The sequence below is a fragment of the Rhincodon typus genome, chromosome 18 (genome assembly GCF_021869965.1).
Source record: "Rhincodon typus isolate 14 chromosome 18, sRhiTyp1.1, whole genome shotgun sequence".
NCBI classification, from domain to species: domain Eukaryota; kingdom Metazoa; phylum Chordata; class Chondrichthyes; order Orectolobiformes; family Rhincodontidae; genus Rhincodon; species Rhincodon typus.
This window is the reverse complement of record NC_063349.1, coordinates 15,563,184-15,581,597: the sequence shown is the minus strand read 5'-3', so window position 1 is coordinate 15,581,597 and position 18,414 is coordinate 15,563,184. Positions and strand designations below refer to the sequence as shown.

At 39.8% G+C, this 18,414-nt stretch overlaps 1 protein-coding gene across 1 annotated transcript in view; it reads left to right on the top strand.

The window, feature by feature from the left end:
* The first annotated feature begins 959 nt into the window (after positions 1 to 959).
* The window catches only part of efcab6 (EF-hand calcium binding domain 6), a 91,467-nt gene continuing 74,012 nt past the window's right edge, over positions 960 to 18,414 (top strand). Inside the window, 7 exon segments of the mRNA XM_048607779.1 lie at positions 960 to 1,101; positions 1,811 to 2,028; positions 6,213 to 6,307; positions 8,115 to 8,181; positions 11,014 to 11,150; positions 12,868 to 12,986; positions 16,028 to 16,158. Of these exon segments, the coding sequence (XP_048463736.1) occupies positions 966 to 1,101; positions 1,811 to 2,028; positions 6,213 to 6,307; positions 8,115 to 8,181; positions 11,014 to 11,150; positions 12,868 to 12,986; positions 16,028 to 16,158 (903 nt within the window). The 5' untranslated portion in view covers positions 960 to 965.

Sequence of the window (18,414 nt, the reverse complement as noted above, 5' to 3'; positions counted from 1 at the left end):
GTTTTCTGAAGAAGGGTCTAGGCCCGAAACGTCAGCCTTCCTGCTCCCCTGATGCTGCTTGGCCTGCTGTGTTCATCCAGCTCTACACCTTGTTATCTTTGGTTCACTGATGGACAGGTTGTAGCAATTCACGCCAACCCCCCTAACCCCGCCCACCGAGAGCTGCGCCAATCAGGAACTGTCTTGTTCTGCGGTCACCATGATGAGGTCCAATGAGGACCGCGTTTAGGATTCTGACTAGCAACCGAAATGCTTAGCAACCGAGCGCGTCTGTGCGACAGGAGAGGCAGAGGCAGCCCCTAGAGCCCGGGAGGAGAGAGGGGAACTACAGGCAGAGGCAAGTAAAGCAGCACCCTGGGGACTGGGGGGAGAGGTAACCGGCTGCTGGGCACTGGGGGTGACAGGTAACCAACAGCTAGTCATCCCGGGGATAGATAACCAGCATCGAGTAGGGGCAGATTTCTGGGGGACATGTAACCAGAGCCTGGGTACCAAAGGGACAGGTGACCAACACCTGGACATTGGTGGGGCAGGAAGTCAGCTCTTGTTGCTGGAGTGTGACAGGTAACCAAAACCTGTGTACTGACTGAGACCAGTAACCAAACCCTTGCACTGGCAGAAGCAAGTGACCTAATTCTTTGGATGCTGGTAGTGACAGGTCATCTTATCCCCCGTTAAGATTGAGGAAGCGCAATAGGAAGTTAGTCACGCTGAAAACAGAATGGAATCGGGTATATAAAAATATGATTTGTAATCGCAGCCTATCATATTACCACTCAAACAAAGGTAAAGTGCTACTTCAGAACTGAAGAAGTCCTACTAGACTTGAAATGTCAACTCTGTTTCTCACTCTACAGATGCTGCCAGACCTGCTGAGTTCCTCCAGCATTCTCTGTGTTTACTCTTTTACCAAGTTGAACCTTAAATCTTGGGCTTTTAGATTATTAGTACAGTATTGAAAGAGGATGGTTGGCTCTTCCCCAGACCTGGGGTCTCTTTGTCTGGAGTCTCGTGGAATGCCACTTACTCCAAGACCTCAATCAACACCAGGGAGGAGCTCATCACGTAACTTCAGTCGAGGTTCACTGCAATCGTCTTCAGGTAAAGTGATATGGAAAAAAATTGTATTAAAATAATAAATTGGCTTTTTCTTAATAAATTTTTTATTGGTAATTTTGCTGGTTAATAGAAAGTTCAGCCCACAGTTGTTTATAAAACAATACACCAACATTTGCAAAATGTGACATCAGTTTTCCCATTTTGACATCAGTGATCCACTGGCTTATGTGAGTGAATGAGATTGTTAATTAATTTCAATTACAGGCAGATTTGTGCTCTATGTACATTATTGACTGACTGAATTGAGTCAGCAGATAAATGCGAATTTGATTCGATTATTCTGGGCTGGATTTGAGATACCAATTCTGTATGAGATGGAAGTCTATTGTCTAACTGACTACCCTGTTTGATTTCCCTCAGTTTGTACTTTGCACTTTTTGTCAGAGACTATATCAGTTCACTTCCCTTTTTATGTGGAGTGGGAATAAAACATTTGTAATTTCTGTTTTATGCCTTTGTTAAACTATTGTTTTTCTATTTGTTTTATGTAATTATATATTGAGTTGGTAAACAAAATAATTGACGTTTTTGCCAGTGCTGTTTCCCCTTTTGATGGCACTTTTATAAATTTCTTATTGTTTGTCACCATATGTTTGTATGTTGTTTTGTTTGAAGCAGGTTAAATGTTACACTGCTGTTATTTTGTAGTGTGTTTCAGTTGTTTAAGTTTAATCTGACATTTGTTTCTTAGGGACATTATTCTCTGAGTCAGATCTAAGATATTCTATTACGAAAATTGAACATATTCTGGCTGAGAGAGCAAAAGAGAAAGAGTCAGACTTGAGGCGAGCTTTCTATGCTTATGATGTACATCGAAACCTAACGGTGACCAAAGACGAATTCCGAAAAGTGATTGAAAAGTTTCTGCTGCCTCTTAATCCAAAACAGTTCCAGGACCTACTTGCAAGGGTAACTGAGCAAAAAAAATTGTCTGATGCTTCAATTTAAAGCAGCTGAGAATTTTACTACTATTATTATCATTATTGATCTTTTTCACTCCTGAGCAATTTCAAGTTCCATTCTGTGTAGTTAGTTATGCTCCTTGTGGATGAGATGTTTGGAATTTGGACATTTACTGCCCAACGTTTTAAAATGTTTTCTTAAGGTATATTTACCCTGTCAAAGGATAAATTCCAACTTTTTTTTTGTGATTTGTATTGGATTAAACTATTGATTTGAGTTTAATCATCTCCAGTGCCTTGAGAGCTATTGCTTCAGTGGTTACTATCTGCAAGGAACTCTGTCATCCTGACTAAAATGCAACAGCTTTGAACTTGGTTAGAACTGTGAAGTTTGGTGAAATTCCTTCTTCAACAACTATTTTCCTTTGAAACTATTTTCCAGTGAGCACCATTGTTTTGAAATTGTCAATAAGAAAAATTGCCTCCAGAAAACTTTGTTTCCTCATTCAAACCTAATTTTGACTTATTTGATCCCAGTTGACTCAAGTGTTAAGGATTACTCCCATATTTGAAAGGCTCGTGTGAAATCTAACTCGTGCATTGGTCGGACGCTTGAAAATTCTAAAGCAAGATGGTACGAATGCAGGTCATGCAGTAACTATGGAGAACATGATGAGTTCTGATGAAGGGCATGGATCTGAAGTTTTGGGGTGGATTTTCAACACTGAACTTAGAATTGGGAATTAGGCCATTTCCTGCTGGTGTGATCCCTGACTGCCAGTGCCTGCCTTTGCTGTCTTCATGGTGGGGATGGGTTGGAGTCAAGATTGCGCCTCTGAAAACAGGCTTCAGGTGGAGTTGGAGATTGGAAGATGTAAAGGCAACCAGTTTAAAAGACCCACCTGCATTCCATTGAACATTGTGAGGTCCCCTAACCTACTTATATTAACAATAACTTCCCCATAGACCAGTCTTCAATATCTCTGCCAATTTCTTTCTTTTTTCCTTGTTTTAGCTAGATATGCTCCCTCACAACTCTATAATTTTCTTCCCCCTAACTCCCTGCAAATGTGTTCCCAGTAGGATTTCTTTTCCTCCCCTTCTTCACCAATTCACCTCATCCAGTTCCACTCCCTTCCTCTTATCCAAACATTAGAATTATAGAGTAATATCACACCAAAAGAGGCCAGTCAGCTTCTCAAAGGAGCCATCCAATTAATTACACTTTTTTTTTAAACCACTTTTGTTTCATGAGGAGTTTGATATCCAGCAGCATGACTTCTCCTTGACCATGTTTATGAAGTCCCCTAAACCATACTCTTCAGTAACTTGGGTTCAATCCACATGTGTCCAAAACTCAAATCACATTTCCCACTATGTCCCATTACAACTTAATCATTGTGCATAAGTTATCTAAAATAAACCTAGTGCCTAGATGAAAAAAGTGAACATTTAGAGTTACGAGATTCTTGCTCCCTGTAGTATTGAAATTAATGATTGAGAAATGGGGGAGGCAATGGCCTAGTGGTGTTATCGCTGGACTGTTAATCCAGAGACCTGAATAACATTCTGGGGACCTGGGTTCGAATCCCGCCACAGTGTAATTTTGAATTCAATAAAATATTTGGAATTAAGAATCTAATGATGACCGTGAATTTATTGTCGATTGTCGGGCAAAAACCCGTCTGGTTCCCAAATGTCCTTTTAGGGAAGGAAACTGCCATCCTTACCTGGTCTGGCTGACATGTGACTCCAGACCCACAGTAATGTGGTTGACTCAAGTGCCCACTAGGCAATTAGGGATGAACAATAAATGCTGCCTAGCCAGCAACGTCCTCCTCCCGTGAATGAATGAAAAACAATTCATTTGGAGATTGCTGCTTATGCAAGGGCATTGGGAGTATTGACCACATCCAGAAAGTAAAACACCCATTTCTGTATCCATTAGAATTCTCATCACAGGGTGGTTCTTGAGAATTACGGTAATTCAGATACAAGATGATGAAATTGAATTGTGTTTGTTTACAAATGGGCAATCACATAGGACTTCATAATGTTAGGAGAAAGTGAAGGTACCAGTGGATCAAGATATTAGAAAGCACTGGTGGGGCACTTTACTATTTCTGCAAGGTGGAAAGTTGTTGGATCCCAATATGTAAATGCATTTGTGAATTCTTGTGATACATTTTTGACAGAAAAAAATTATTTTAGGGTATAGAGTGATGAAGACTGAAATGTCATGAGGGTTGGGTATGCGTTATAGAGTCAGAGATATACAGCATGGAAACGGAAACAGACTCTTCGGTCCAACTTGTCCATGCCAACCAGATATCCTAAATTAATCTAGTCCCATTTGCCAACATTTGACCCATATCTCTCAAAGTCCTTCCTATTCATATACCCATCCAGATGCCTTTTAAATGTTGTAATTGTATCATCTTCTACTATTTCATCTGGCAGTACACTCCATACACGCACCATCTTCTGAGAAAGGTTGCCCTTTAGATCCCTTTTAAATCTTTGTCCTTTCACCTTATACCTATACCTTCTAGTTTTGGACTCTGCTACCCTGGGAAAAAGACCTTGGCTATTCACCCTAGCTATATCCTTCATGATTTTATAAACCTCTATCAAGCCACCCCTTGGCCTCCGATGCTCCAGGGAAAATAGTCCCAGCCTATTCAGCCTGTCCCCATAGCTCAAACCCTCAAATCCTGGCAGCATTCTTGTAAATCTTTTCTGAACCCTTTCAGTTTCACAACATCCTTCCTGTTACAGGGAGACCAGAATTGAATGCAGTATTCCAAAAGTGGCCTAACCAATATCCCGTACAGCCTCAACAATAACTCCCAAATCCTATGTTCATTGCGCTGACCAATAAAGGTAAGTATACCAAATGCCACCTTCACTATTCTATCTACCTGCAACTCTACTTTCAAGGAATTCTGAACCTGCACTCCAAGGTCTCTTTGTTCAGCAACACTCCCCAGGATCTTACCATTAAGTGTATAAGTCCTGCCCTGATTTGCCCTTCCAAAATACAGCACCTCACGTTTATCTAAATTAAACTCCATCTGCCACTCCTCAGCCCATTGGCCCATCTGATCAAGATCCCATTTTACTCTGAGGTAACCTTCTTTGCTGTTCACTATACCACCAATTTTGGTGTCATCTGCAAATGTACTAACCATGCTTCCTATGTTCAAATCCAAATTGTTTACATAAATGATAAAAAGCAGTGGATCCAGCACCAAACCTTGTGGCACATCGCTGGTCACAGGTCTCAAATCTGAAAAACAACCCTCCACCAGCACCGTCTGTCTCCTACCTTCGAACCAACTCTGTATCCAAATAGCTAGTTCTCCCTCTGTTCCATGTGAACTAACCTTGCTAACCAGTCTACTGTGAGGAACCTTGTCAAACGCATCATAGAGAATGCGTTGATGAAATTTAACTGATTTTTACATTGGCGCTGGGATGAAAGGTTTTACGTGACCTATTGAAAAATGGCAAAATACAAAGCACAATACAAAAAGGTCACAAGTACGTAACAAATGGCAAAGAATACAATGGATACCCTGCTACAACTAGCGAAATGTAACTTGTAGTAAGTATAATGTTGAGAGGTAACAAATTTAATTATCTGATTTGAAGGGTGTGGGCTTGGGAGCTCATATGATTAGATGGTTAGTATGTGGTGCAGAATGATACCAGTAGGGTGTGTTCAGTCTCTGTGCCAACAGTTGTAGTCCATGGAGACCTTCACCCTTGCTTTGCTCCATGCTTGATATGTAGTGGTGCCTTTCAAATTATGTAATTTTGTTTCTTTCCAAAAGAGAGGGATGTCTCTGCTCCTTTGTGGACTCTGGTTACTTGCTTGTTAGATGAAACCTTATCTATTATAATTGTAAACTTCAGAAAAACAGAAGTTGTTTCATAGATGAAGTAAATTCTAAAAGTTGTAGATAGAAACAGATATGTTCAAAACTATTACAGAGATGCATTAAATTTTAAAATAATGAGCTGCCAGACAATTACAAAATCAGAAATGGGCTACTGATCCTCAAAGTCATAGCACCCTTTTGAAATAAATGATATTTCTTTGAGATGAACAGGCTTATATTCCTTGCATTGGAACTAAACTTTGTGTTTAGTATTCATTATAAACATATTCCTTCTTGTCTTTTTAAGCTTCCCATCAACAGTGATGAAACAGTTCCTTACAATGTATTTCTGGACCAATTCTGTACATCTGATGGATCTCAAGTGAGAAATGCAGTTAGCAGGTTAGCACCTAAAATAGAATGGAAAAACTGAAATTCTGAAATAAAGAAGATTGCGCACACCCAAAATATCATTACTTGCCTTTTTCCCTCACAGATGCTGTTTCAGTGTTTTCTTGATCTATGGCATTAACTAATGATACTTAGGACAGTGAAATAAAAGTGTTGTTTTCAGATAAAAGTAACTGAATCTTGAGAGCATTTGATTAAGGAGATCTGAAAAGAAAGGATGATGTTAATGTAAGAACCAGAGGAACCAGACCCTTTGGACCCCTTAGCTCGCTATGCCATTCATTCAGATCATGGCTGGTCTGATTGCAGCTTTAATTGCCCTTTCCTACCTACATCCACACTCCCCATCCCAAAATAGACTTTGACATCCTTGGAATCAAAAAGTTGTCTAACTGAGCCTTGAATATGTTCAATGATGTAGCCTCCACCAACTTTCTGGGTTGGTGAATTCCCAATAATCTTAAGAATTTTTGAGAGAAGAAACTTCTTCCTCGTCTCTTAAATGGGAAGACCCTTATTTTGAAACTGTGCCTCCCACAAGGAGAAATATCCACCCACCATGTACCCTGTCAAGAATCCTTAGAAACTCACTGATGTTTCACAGCTTAAAATGAATTACTGACTCAGTGTTCAGCTTCTCATTCAAATCATAGTCTGAGCTGAATGTATATATTAAACTCTTGACTAAGGGCCTGCAGGTAATTGCAACATGCGTTGTACCTGTGATGATGATAAAATAAATGTCTGTGCTAACTTTAAAAAGAGATTTTATTCCCTTCAACTCTGGAAAGCATTATTGCCTGGTCAGTTCAGAGCCTAGGGCAGTGAGTGCTTCTGATCCCTCACCCTGGTGCCAATTCTTTTGAGTCTATATGGTGTCTGTAAGCAGGTTGTTTAATCACGGAGTACATTACAGCCAAGCAAAACTATCTAGGGGGAGAAATATATCTCAACTAGGCAATCAGCTGCCCAATGTACACAGTGCCTAATATTCAGTTCTGTTGACTGTAATGAAAATGAATGTTGTATTCAGAGGATATGAGGATGTGGAAAAAAAATGATGTTCAAATTATCTCAAAACAGTCTGATATTCTTGTTTTTCTTGTGAATCTTCAAAAATTACTTTCAACCCCTAATGTCCACCTATAAGCATTTTCCAGCTAGTGTCTCCAAATAGCAATTTAGTTAGAGCCCAAAAAATGTTTGTTTCTTTCCCTAGCTGAAGCTCACTGTAGTAACTACTAACACTACAGCTGTGACCGCTGAGATCTTCTTGCTTTCTATGAATAGCGTTCCACATTCAGTAATTGTTTTATCAATTGGGCTATTGAAATTGCACATTCACAGGAGGTAACCTTGCTCTTAAAACACACTTAGCTGGAATTTAGGTAGATGGTAAAGACAATCTGCAATTTATAAAATAACCAAGTCTAGCCAACAATTATGGGGGCAGATCTCAGTAATGTAATTAACCAAATATTCTGTGTAACTGATTATTTAATCAATTTTAAACTAAAATAGGTTTTTATTTCTCTAAATTGAAAAAAAAGTCACAACAACACTATTTAATCCAATTTAATTTACTTTTTCTAAAAGTCTGATTTCTGAATCACTGTCACACAGTATAGTCCATACCTGCTCTGGATGCTGCTGATCCACTGTTGTACCCTGTAAGAAATGCGAATAGCAGGAGTCATTTGCAATAGTGCCTTATATTTTTAAACCGTCTTTGCGCTGAGTTTATTTCACAATAGCAACAGATTCTTTATCTATTCTCCCTTTTTTTTTCTTTCTCCAGGAGCAGTTCTGTTATGTCCAAGTGCGATATGACAGTAAAAGAGATTGAGAACCATCTCAGAGAAAAGGTGAGAAGTCCCCTGTTATGTGGCAAAAGCTAAAAATCAATCAACTGCCTTTTAATGTAAGATTCCACTCATGTTCTTAAAGGTACATTGTACACCTTATGGGCAATGGTTCTTCATGAGGAAAAATGATTAAACCAAGACTGAGAAAAAGACTATTATTCCTGTCAAACATAAAGGAACACTTTGTCTTAGTGACCCATATGTCACAAAGGCTTACTTCCTGCACCCAATTCTTTGGGGTCAACCAATTATGTAAGATCAATAATGAATAATGAAGCATGGAATTGTAGACTAATTGGTTTCATTTTCATGATGCCCTTCATCCTTAACAAAGGGACCCACTCAAATACAAGGAGTTGTGTCCACACAAATTCCCACAGAGGTCTCCAGCACCGTGACATGTTTATAACTCATTATGTACTTCTTCACTGGACTCGGACGGGTATAAGGCTTTTTAAACTTAATTGCTTAAAATTCTGCAGTGGCTTTTTGCTTCACAGTTGTCACGACTTTACTGAGAAGAGTGCAGCAATAAACATTAGTCCCTCTTCCTCAAGCTGTCACAAAATGTATAAAAGCCCAATCAGACCACCAGGATGGCCAGAACTGAGGAAGGGTCACCGGACCCGAAACACTAACTCTGTTTTCTCCTTCACAGATGCTGCCAGACCTGCTGAGCTTTTCCACCAACTTTGTTTTAGTTCTTGATTTACAGCATCTGCAGTTCTTTTGGTTTTTATTTAAGATGACCAATTTGTCTGACATCCTCTGTTCAGGACAAATGCAATTCACACCAGGTTTCATCATTAACAGAAAATAACTCTATTATCATAACACATCTGAACACATGGTGGAAAAAGAAAGGATTTCTATTCTACGTTATGTGATTTGAACTATATCCCTTTAAAACCCCAAAAATATACACATACATTCATTCATGATTTCAGGTGACAGACCACAGATGATTTGTCAGAAATATTATGGATGGAAGAAGGAATAGAGAAGGAAAAGAAAATTCCAAAGATCAAGAGTCTAGATTTCAAGTGTGGATTAAATTTTCTCTGATGTGCAATTGTCTGTAAAGAATTGTGTTTTGCTCTTCACTTCGAAAGTTGAGCTGATGGATCTAGGTCTTTTTTTCCTTAAACCCCTTCTATTAAATTTTCTTGGTTTTCTGCCTTTTCACCCTCATGGGGAGAGGGGGAGTGATATTTTCAGCTTGTAGGCTCTGGATATTTCTGGCTGCCCTGACACTTACAGCTTCATAACAAACTGCAACTTGATTAGAGGACACCATCAGGGAGAAGTTTCTTGCCTCAAAAACCCTTGGAACTGCTCAGTCTCAAAACATGCCCCAATTTCTTTAAAAAGTAACATTGTCTTGCACAGCTTAGAATGTGCATTAATTGACTTTTCCAAGTTGTGAAACTCTCTTGGTATTTTTCCTGTAGAGTTGTCCAACTTCCATTTCAGTTTATAGACTCAAATCAGGAAAAATATGTGTAAGTCTCTTACACAGTATTCAGATCAGCATTTGAGCTGGATATTGTATTGATATTCCCGGGCTGTTTACAAGGCATTTTCCATTATATTCCTTGTGACAGCTCCATGTCAAATGTATGAGGCCCTGTTCCTAAAACAACAATGCAGTTCACCACAAAAAAGGTCATCAATGGCAAAGATCTTGCTCACAAGTGAACAAATATTCCAGAGAGATATGCTAACCGTGGGCTTGGCTGCAAACTTACCTAATTTTTTGTGTGAATAAGCAATCATGATATCTTCACATTAGATTGGCCGTTTCATTTAGAAATACCAGAGTTGTACTGTCCAAGTTGATTTAGTGCAGGATTCTTTCTGCTGACATTATCATTTCAAGCCAGATGAAAAGATAGCTCTTCTGGTTTAATGGTTGCACTCACTTGTGTGTCAGAAAGTTGTGAGTTGAAGTCCAGAGACTTCAGCACATATCTACAGTGGTACTTCAGTGCAACACCAAGCAAATGCTGCACTGTCATAGATGCTATATTTGGATGAAGAATTGAACTAAGGCCAGTTCTACCACCTCAGATGGATGGATGCATGGAGAAAATTGGCTTGTTTGCATTGCCTGGGGGTGGCCTTTATAGGGGATAGATTTGCTGCTCCCATCTCCCAAAATCTCTCTGAGTAAAAAGTTGTTTAGTGTCTCACAGACAAGAAATCTAGCTTCCCTACAGGTGGTGGCAATAAATTGGATGAAAATGGGACTTCTGGTCCTAAGGTGTAGGAAGCTTTGCCCTAGTGAACTGCAGGCAAGTCTGATAACCTGCCAGCTCTGTGGACTAAATAGTGCCACAAGGAGTGAAGTTGTCTCCCAGATTTCAGGTAAGTCCAAGGATTTTTAAGAGGACACAGTTGTGGCCAGAGGTGGGAGGATAGTGAGGGTTAGAGAGTCTCCAGTGGAGAAATAAACTGGACGTACTATTTTGGGGTAAGTGCCCTAATGCTGAATGAGGCCCACAGTGGTAGGTAATTGTGTAGTCAAGAGTTTCAGCAGGCCAAAGGCTACAATTTTGTATTAATATTAATTATGTATGTATGTATCAAGCAGGATGCTTGACGCTTTACCCGGCTCCCATCCCTCCCTCCTGACATGCCCTCTCATTTCACAGAATGGGGAGAAAGGACAATCCGGGCGTGGGCAGGAAGGCAGAAGACTGGCCAGCTGCTTTATTTTGCATGCACACTCCCTGGCTGTCACTGACAGCAGGCCATAACATTCATCCCTAGTCTTCAGTGTTCATAATTAGTTATTGACTTTTGAAAACTCTTATTCTTTCTCTAACTTAGATTTCAAATAATTTAAAAAACCTCATCAGAGCCTTTAAGTTGTTTGATTATAACAAGGATGAGCACATTCGGTGCTATGAAGTTCGTCGAGTTCTTGAGAGCTACTGCTTTCGAATGACAGATTCTCAATTTGAAAGGTCAGTATAAGCAGATGCACGATTTTGATGTTTCTGAATGAATTTTGGCTGTTCCTTGATTCTCGATGCTCTTTATCAATCCACTGTCGTAGTAATCAATCACTGCATGACCTCTTTCCAAAATATAATTACTTTCATGGGCTATAGTCAGAAAATGTGCCTATTACCAGAAGCATAACAATTTTGAATAGTGAAGTATGTAATCAATGATTACAAGGCAGTAAGATGATCAGTCTTCTATATTTCAACAGAAAAGTAATAAGTCTTTGCTCTGAAAGTCCTAGAATAGCCTACCGTTAATACATAATTGTGTTTTGTTGTTGTATTATTAATTACGTTATTGCTGATCAGAAGTTGATGGTACCAATTCCCATTTGATTTAATGAATGAAAGTTATCCTGCATTTTTCATCACGGATGGAAAATGCATTCCCATTTGATAAATACTAGAGAATATGAGCAAGATACCAAAATCGTACGCAGCATGAGGGGGCATCAGTTCAGTTTCTCATTCCAAAGATGGCAGCTGTGACAATGCGGCATTCTCTCCGGGCTACCACACTAAAATGTCAAGTTAGGTTATGTGCTCAGGTTTCTGGACTGGAATCTAAAACATTCTGACTCAAGAATTGAGTGTAATACTACTGAACCGTAACTGACCCACAGGATGGAACTTAATGCCTTACAAGAGGCACATCTGTAGGGTGTCATGTGATGGGAAGGTGGGTGCATGATAGAAGTCTACTGTGTTCTCACTTCCCTTAGATTAATTTTAGATGAGAAGGTTTGTGGGAAGCATTCTCATCTAGAGGCCAACAGAGGGCCTTAGGTTACCCTTGAGGACTTCATCTCGCTGCTGCTGCTATTCAACTGATGGTGGACAAAGGAACCCAGCATCTAGGAATGTTTTCTGTCCTTAATTAAGGGACCTGGTATTGGAAAATCAACCGCTTGTCATTGCTGTCAAATTTGTCCCAGAAAACCGGTCCGGCTCATACCTCCTCACCCAACTTCTGGCCAGTGCTCAGCCTACCCGAGTCTGGCCTCAGTCGCCCTCCCTGAGAACCCCTGTCCATGCACTTCTCTGACTCTGAAGGATCCAGCACCGATCCTCTGTCTAGGCCCTCACACAATATCCACAGTGGCCACTGCTCCTGCTGTTGCTGTAGACCAAACTGCTGGACAATTAGAGGCCTCCGATTGTTTTGCAGATTCTGGGAGCAAGATTTCCAGAGCCTTTATTTCATGGGAGGCCAGATACTGTCCATGCAAATGCCTGATTTCACTAAAATATCAGATAACAACAGAGAATGCTGGACAAATTCAGTTGGACTGGCCACATTTGTGGACAAAGAAACAGTGAACATTTTGAGTCCAGTATGACTCTTCTTCAGAACTGAAAGGCATTGGAAAAAGCTGTTTCTTTTTTAAAATACTTCTAATAGACATACTGGATTAATGTTCGCTCTTTCTTTCTGCTCAGATGCTGCCAGATGTGCTGAGTTTTCAGTATTCTCCGTGTTTGTTTCAGATTTCCAGTATCCGCAGTATTTTGCTTTTATTGCACTGAAACATCACTTGAGTATCCTCTGGAATGGTGCTGTGGGGCTGTCATTGGTTCTTGAGCTGGTTGGTGGGGTTCCCATCACCACAACTATGTTCCGCTCATTTGTTATGTTTTGGTTTATTTTTCTGATCGAGCTGTTTGTTTCCATCAGGCTTTGTTCTCGACATCAACTTTCTAGAACTGGAACAGTGAATTACAAGGAATTTCTACAAAAACTGGGCATTTGTATTGAACCTTACAAAAAGCATGTTTCAGAAAGTGTGGCACAAGGTATGGTCTCAAACTAATGATGTTGTTTACTTCTTTCAACAATCATGTATATTTGTGATTTGCCCAAAATTTTTTCAGATGATGTGGAAGTCATATTGGGAGCGCAATTCCAGAAAAGCTGTTGTGAGCTTTATAACTGCTGTGTTCCTGACAATGCCTTGTAAATCACCAGATTAAGTACCAGTATGAATGGATAGAACATTTGAACGTGTAAACTCCCCATGCCAATAAATTGTATTTACACCACAAATTTAGCATCATATAATTTCCCAAGGTGCTTCAAAGCAACATTATCAAATAAAATTTGACACCAATTAACAGTGCAAACAGTTATTAGTGCTGATGACAATAGTTTTAAGCAAAGAGATGGTTTTAATGACTCTCAAAGCAAGAAGGAGAGAGAGGCAACAAAGTTTACAAAGGGAATTTCAGAGTTGAGACCTTTTTAGTAGTTCAGGACATAGGTTCCAAGTGGAGCAATAAAAATTGAAGATGCTCAAGGGAACAAAATTGGGAAATCACAATTACCTCTGAAGGTTCTGGAACTGAAGGAGATTACAGGGACAGGGAGGGTTGATCTCGTGGAGAAAATTGAAAACCATGGCGGAAGCTTTGGCCCTGGAATTAACAAATTTGGAGGCAAGAAAGAGACATGTTGGGCAGGGTGGTGGCATATTTGATCCCCTGCTGCCTTCTCGCCTCCCCTGGGAACAGGACCCTTGCTCAGCCTTTCTGCCCACTACCAGGTGAGGTCCTTAAGTGATCAAAATCAATCAGTACTTGATCAAAGGACTGGACATATGGTGTAAAGAGGCCCACTGGGAACTGCTCCTTCTGTTAGCCACAACCTGAGAAACCACATACCTCTGCTCCCATGTATCACTAATTTCAGTCCAAGATCCTCAGTGGTCCTCGAAACTGTCTGGCAGTAACTACAGCTTCCCCTGAGGTGCAACTGAACATGCAGCAGTTTTCACGACACAGGCCTTCCCCCTCTAGTCTCGTGATTCTAGGGAAGCCCCGCTGGTGGCCTTATCACTGTCTGATTGGCATTTACTTTGACAAGCCTTCCAAGAAGAGATGGCATGGTTATCTCCAGCCGCATCAACAACATTCTGATAAGAACTTAAGTAGAGGTCACTAGGCACATAGGCAAATTCAGAAGTAGGCAGAAGAGTTCACAAAAGGTAGAAATTGGCAAGACGGCCAAAGTTCAGTTGCAATAGTAAAGTCTGTTCTTAACCTAAGGCATGGACAAGAGTTTCAGTCCTAGACAGGCTGAGGTGAGATGAAATTGGGTAATTTTACAAATGGGGAAATAGTTGATCTTTGTAACAATGTATGTGTGTCATTGGCAAAAATGCTTTAGGTTTCTGTTCTTCCATTGAGGAAAAGACAATCAATGGAGGCCAGTTACTTCATAGTTAGGGAAGATTGAAGCCTAGTGACTTGGTCCATATTGGACATCCAGGTGCTAGCTAAAGAGAATCTTTGGCTGAGGTTTCCTAAGAATGGTATATTATTAAGGAGTCTTTAGATTATGATTTGTAGTTAGGGGTGAAGGACAATTTCAAATTTCTTCCACCAGCTTATGGCTTGCTCACTGTTCTCTATTCGTACCAATGATGATTTCTTACTTTGAAACCAAGACAGCAAGTGTTTTCAGGCTAATCAATATCACAGCCAAATGTATTCATCCACATACTTTCCAACAAGGCATTAGACAGTGATCTGAAGAGAAAACCATTGTAGATTTATATTTGGCAGCATCTGTGGAGAGACAATCGTGTCAGTGTTTTGGAAGGGTCAAAGGACTCAACGTTAACTCGGTTTTCTCCCTTCAAATGTTGCCAAACCAACTGAGTTTCTCCAGCACTGTCTGTTTTTGTTTATTTCAGATCTCCAGCATTCACAGTTGTTTGTTTAATTGCATTTATGTTGATTTTATATTTGTCACCTGTAGCCCATGTGACAACATGCTCTTTCTGATCCCATTTTTGATTTTGTACAAGACTGGTTTGCAGAGGGGATCATTAGAATATATGTCACGAAGAATTTAATTAAGAAACACTGTGTAAGTGGGAGAGTTTTTGATTGGAAAGGGAGAAAATCCAGAAAACATTTGCATTGATTTTATCCACGTAACTGTAATATGATCATGCCTATGACATGATTTTTTTCGAAATGAACAGAAATGCAGTTTTTTTTTTGTTTCTTGGCAGTGAGCTGCTGTCTGTGGATACATACACATTTGTAAGCTGTCACCTCTGCGAGGAAACAATTAAGGGAGGAAAGTAAAGGGAAAAGTTCAAGTTGGTTTATAGTAAAATCTTTAGAACATTTTTAATTTGGTAAAATATCACAAGGTTTTTTTACAGGGGGAGAAAACATTCTAATTGAAGCAAAAAGACATCAATTAGAGTGGATAACTAAAAGCTTGATTAAAGAGGTAGGTTTTAAGGCTCAATTTCACAGCAGAAAGAGAAATCCAGGGGATTGAGGAAAGAACTCCAGAGCTTAGGGATAGACGGTTCCAAGTATGACTATGACTGGTGGGGCAAAGGATGTGGTGCCGACAGAAAATTGGATGAATGCAGAGGTTTCAGAGTTGTAGGGCTGGAGGAGATTACCAAAGTCATGTGGGGCATAGAATAAAAATTTTAAAATGGACACTTTGGTGGGTCAGGTGTTAATGTAAGTCAGGACACACTGATGGTGATGAACCGGCATTAGTGTGGGTTTGGATATGGGTGGCAAATATTTGGAACAGCTGAAGTTTATGGATGGGAAAGACATGAGGCTGACCAGAAACCAATAGACTAGGGCCTGCTAAGTATGGATTTTATAAGAATATGGGAACTGCTGATGCTTAATTCGGATACTGAATGATAAAATTGCAAAGAAATTTGGTCATATCACTTCATATTGGTTATCCTTCATGTGAAGAACACCAAATTGACTCATGTTTGACTGTAAGAAGGAGATTAAGCAAATAATTACCTTGAAAATTTATGTGTTTGTTGAATTATGGTTTCACAAAGCAATGAACTGGGAAGCTTCTCCTCAAGAGCAAGAGAAACAACCAGGTTATCATCGAACAGTGACAGAAGAGTCTGCCATAAACTTAGAAAGGTTATCCATGGAAGAAATTGTTTTGGCTTTACGAAAAAAGGTACGTTTGTGAATCTATTCTGATAAGTTTTAACAAAAATAGTAAGTGGTTGAATTTGAGAGTTTAATGGAAACATTTTGGGTGTGGCCATCTTGCCACACCCACCATGAGAGAAAGTGCCTGTTAAGGTGAGATTTTCATTTTGGAGGGGGAGGATGCATACTGGAGTTGGGCACCACCACTCCCAGAAAATGTTCAGAGGCAGCTACAGTCACTGACAGGTACAGAGATAGTTTAATATCTCATCCTGTGAATTGGCATTTTGTTCCTTTGTAATAAAAGCCGTTTAAAAAAAATTGGCCCTTTAGCACTCACACCTCACCACCTGACACATTCCCCTGCATTCTCCATGCCATCTCATGCTCCCACACACCCCAATGGCTTCTCATATCTTCCATGCTAACTTCAGCCCCTCAATCCACCTTCCATGGTCCTCTCAAAAGGTTCCCTCATCTGGTTCACCACCCCTCGAAGGACCACTATTTGCTATTCATTTAAAAGCTGGCCTGATTCCATGATAATTTGACAGAGTTAAGTGATACCAATGCCGAGTGTGGATTCAGAACCTGTACCAGCAAACATACTTCTCGTGTCTTGATGAAAATTGTGGCAGTGGAAATGGGTCCCAGTTGTTATTATCTAAAGCCTGCCAAGTGTATCCACTGCAAAATCCAGCCATATATCAACCCAGCTAAAATCAGCCAGTTAGGAATGACTATGAGAATGATTGATTGTTACAAAGGTTTTGGGCGTTTTTAAGCTCAGCAGCTGTGCTGGTACTGTAATTTAATGGACATTTGTATATTTTGCATTGATGTTAGTATGTGGAAATTAAAAACAAAATCCAGCTTTCGGGATGGAATGTGGGAAACAAACCAACATACAATATTGGAAGAAAGAAATACAACTTGCATGGTCTTCTGGTGTGCGTATCATGCTACTTTGTATTGGATTATTTTCCATTTATATTAACGTATCTTTATCATTTATTTACTTTTGAACCCATGAGGTTAGACTGCACCCTTGAAATCAGTCTTGGTGTTTATCTTTCTGGCATTTACTATGCCAATTTGCAATGAAGAATATCAGAATTAGAATTAGAATTAGAATTAGAATTAAAATTGGAATTAGGTTTATTGTCAGTGCTCTTGGAGTGAAGACCCAGGAAGAGTGTCACTCATGAAATTGTACATAAACCCGAAGGAAATTATAACTCACAATACAAATGACGCCATTTCAGTGTCTTTAGAAATAGAAGCAAAAACGATCTGTAAAGTTTATAAGACTGACCATCCTTTGAAGGAGGAAAGTTTAACTCTTGTTTGCTGGTTGTAGTGTTTGTGGTATTTTAAGTATGTATGATATGTGGAATATTCATACTTAATGTTTACAGTAAAGGTAGAGAGAGAAAGCCAGAGTCGCTTATGGGCCACATTCACAAAGACTACCAAGATTACAAAGGCCATAAGGGACTAGTTTCCACTCAGTTTGAATTGTTACAAAAGCTGTGCATTTTTTATTCCGTGCTTTTAAAAATTGTGGACTGAAGTGAGAAGGAAATGTTTTTAAAACATGCTTTCGGTAAGAATGTCATTAAACTGCAAAGGGTGCAAAAAAAGATGTACAAGGATGTTACTGAGACTGGAAGGTTTGAGTTATAAGGAAAGGCTGGATAATCTGGGAGTTCTTTCCCTGTAGGAGGCTGAGGGGTGACCTTATAGAGATTTACAAAATCATGGAGGCCATAGATAAGGTGAATAGTCAAGCTCTTTTCCCCAGGATAGGAGAATCCAAAACTAGAGACAATAGGTTTAAGTTAAGAGGGGGAAGATTTAAAAGGGACCTGAGGGGCAACTTTTTGTACGTAAAGAGTTGTTCATATGTGGTATGAGCTGCCAGAGGAAGTGGTAGAGGTGGGTACAATTACAATGTTTAAAAGACATTTGGACAGATACATGGATAGGAATGCTTTAGAGGGATAAGGGACAAATGCAGTTCAGCTTAGGAAAGCTGGTCAGTGTGGACAAGTTGGTCCGAAGTATCTGTTTCTGTGCTGTATGACTCAATGACTCTATCTATGTTTTCAAGGATTGCTGTATGTTCTAAAAAGCAAATAACCTGACACTTATGGCAAACATAATTTAAACAACTATAGGAACAAGAAGTATTGAAAATTAAAGTTGCAGACGAACTGGAGCCAAGGCCTTCTGTGTTGGTGGAGTTTTGGTTGGTAAGATGATGTTGACTGGACTGTGA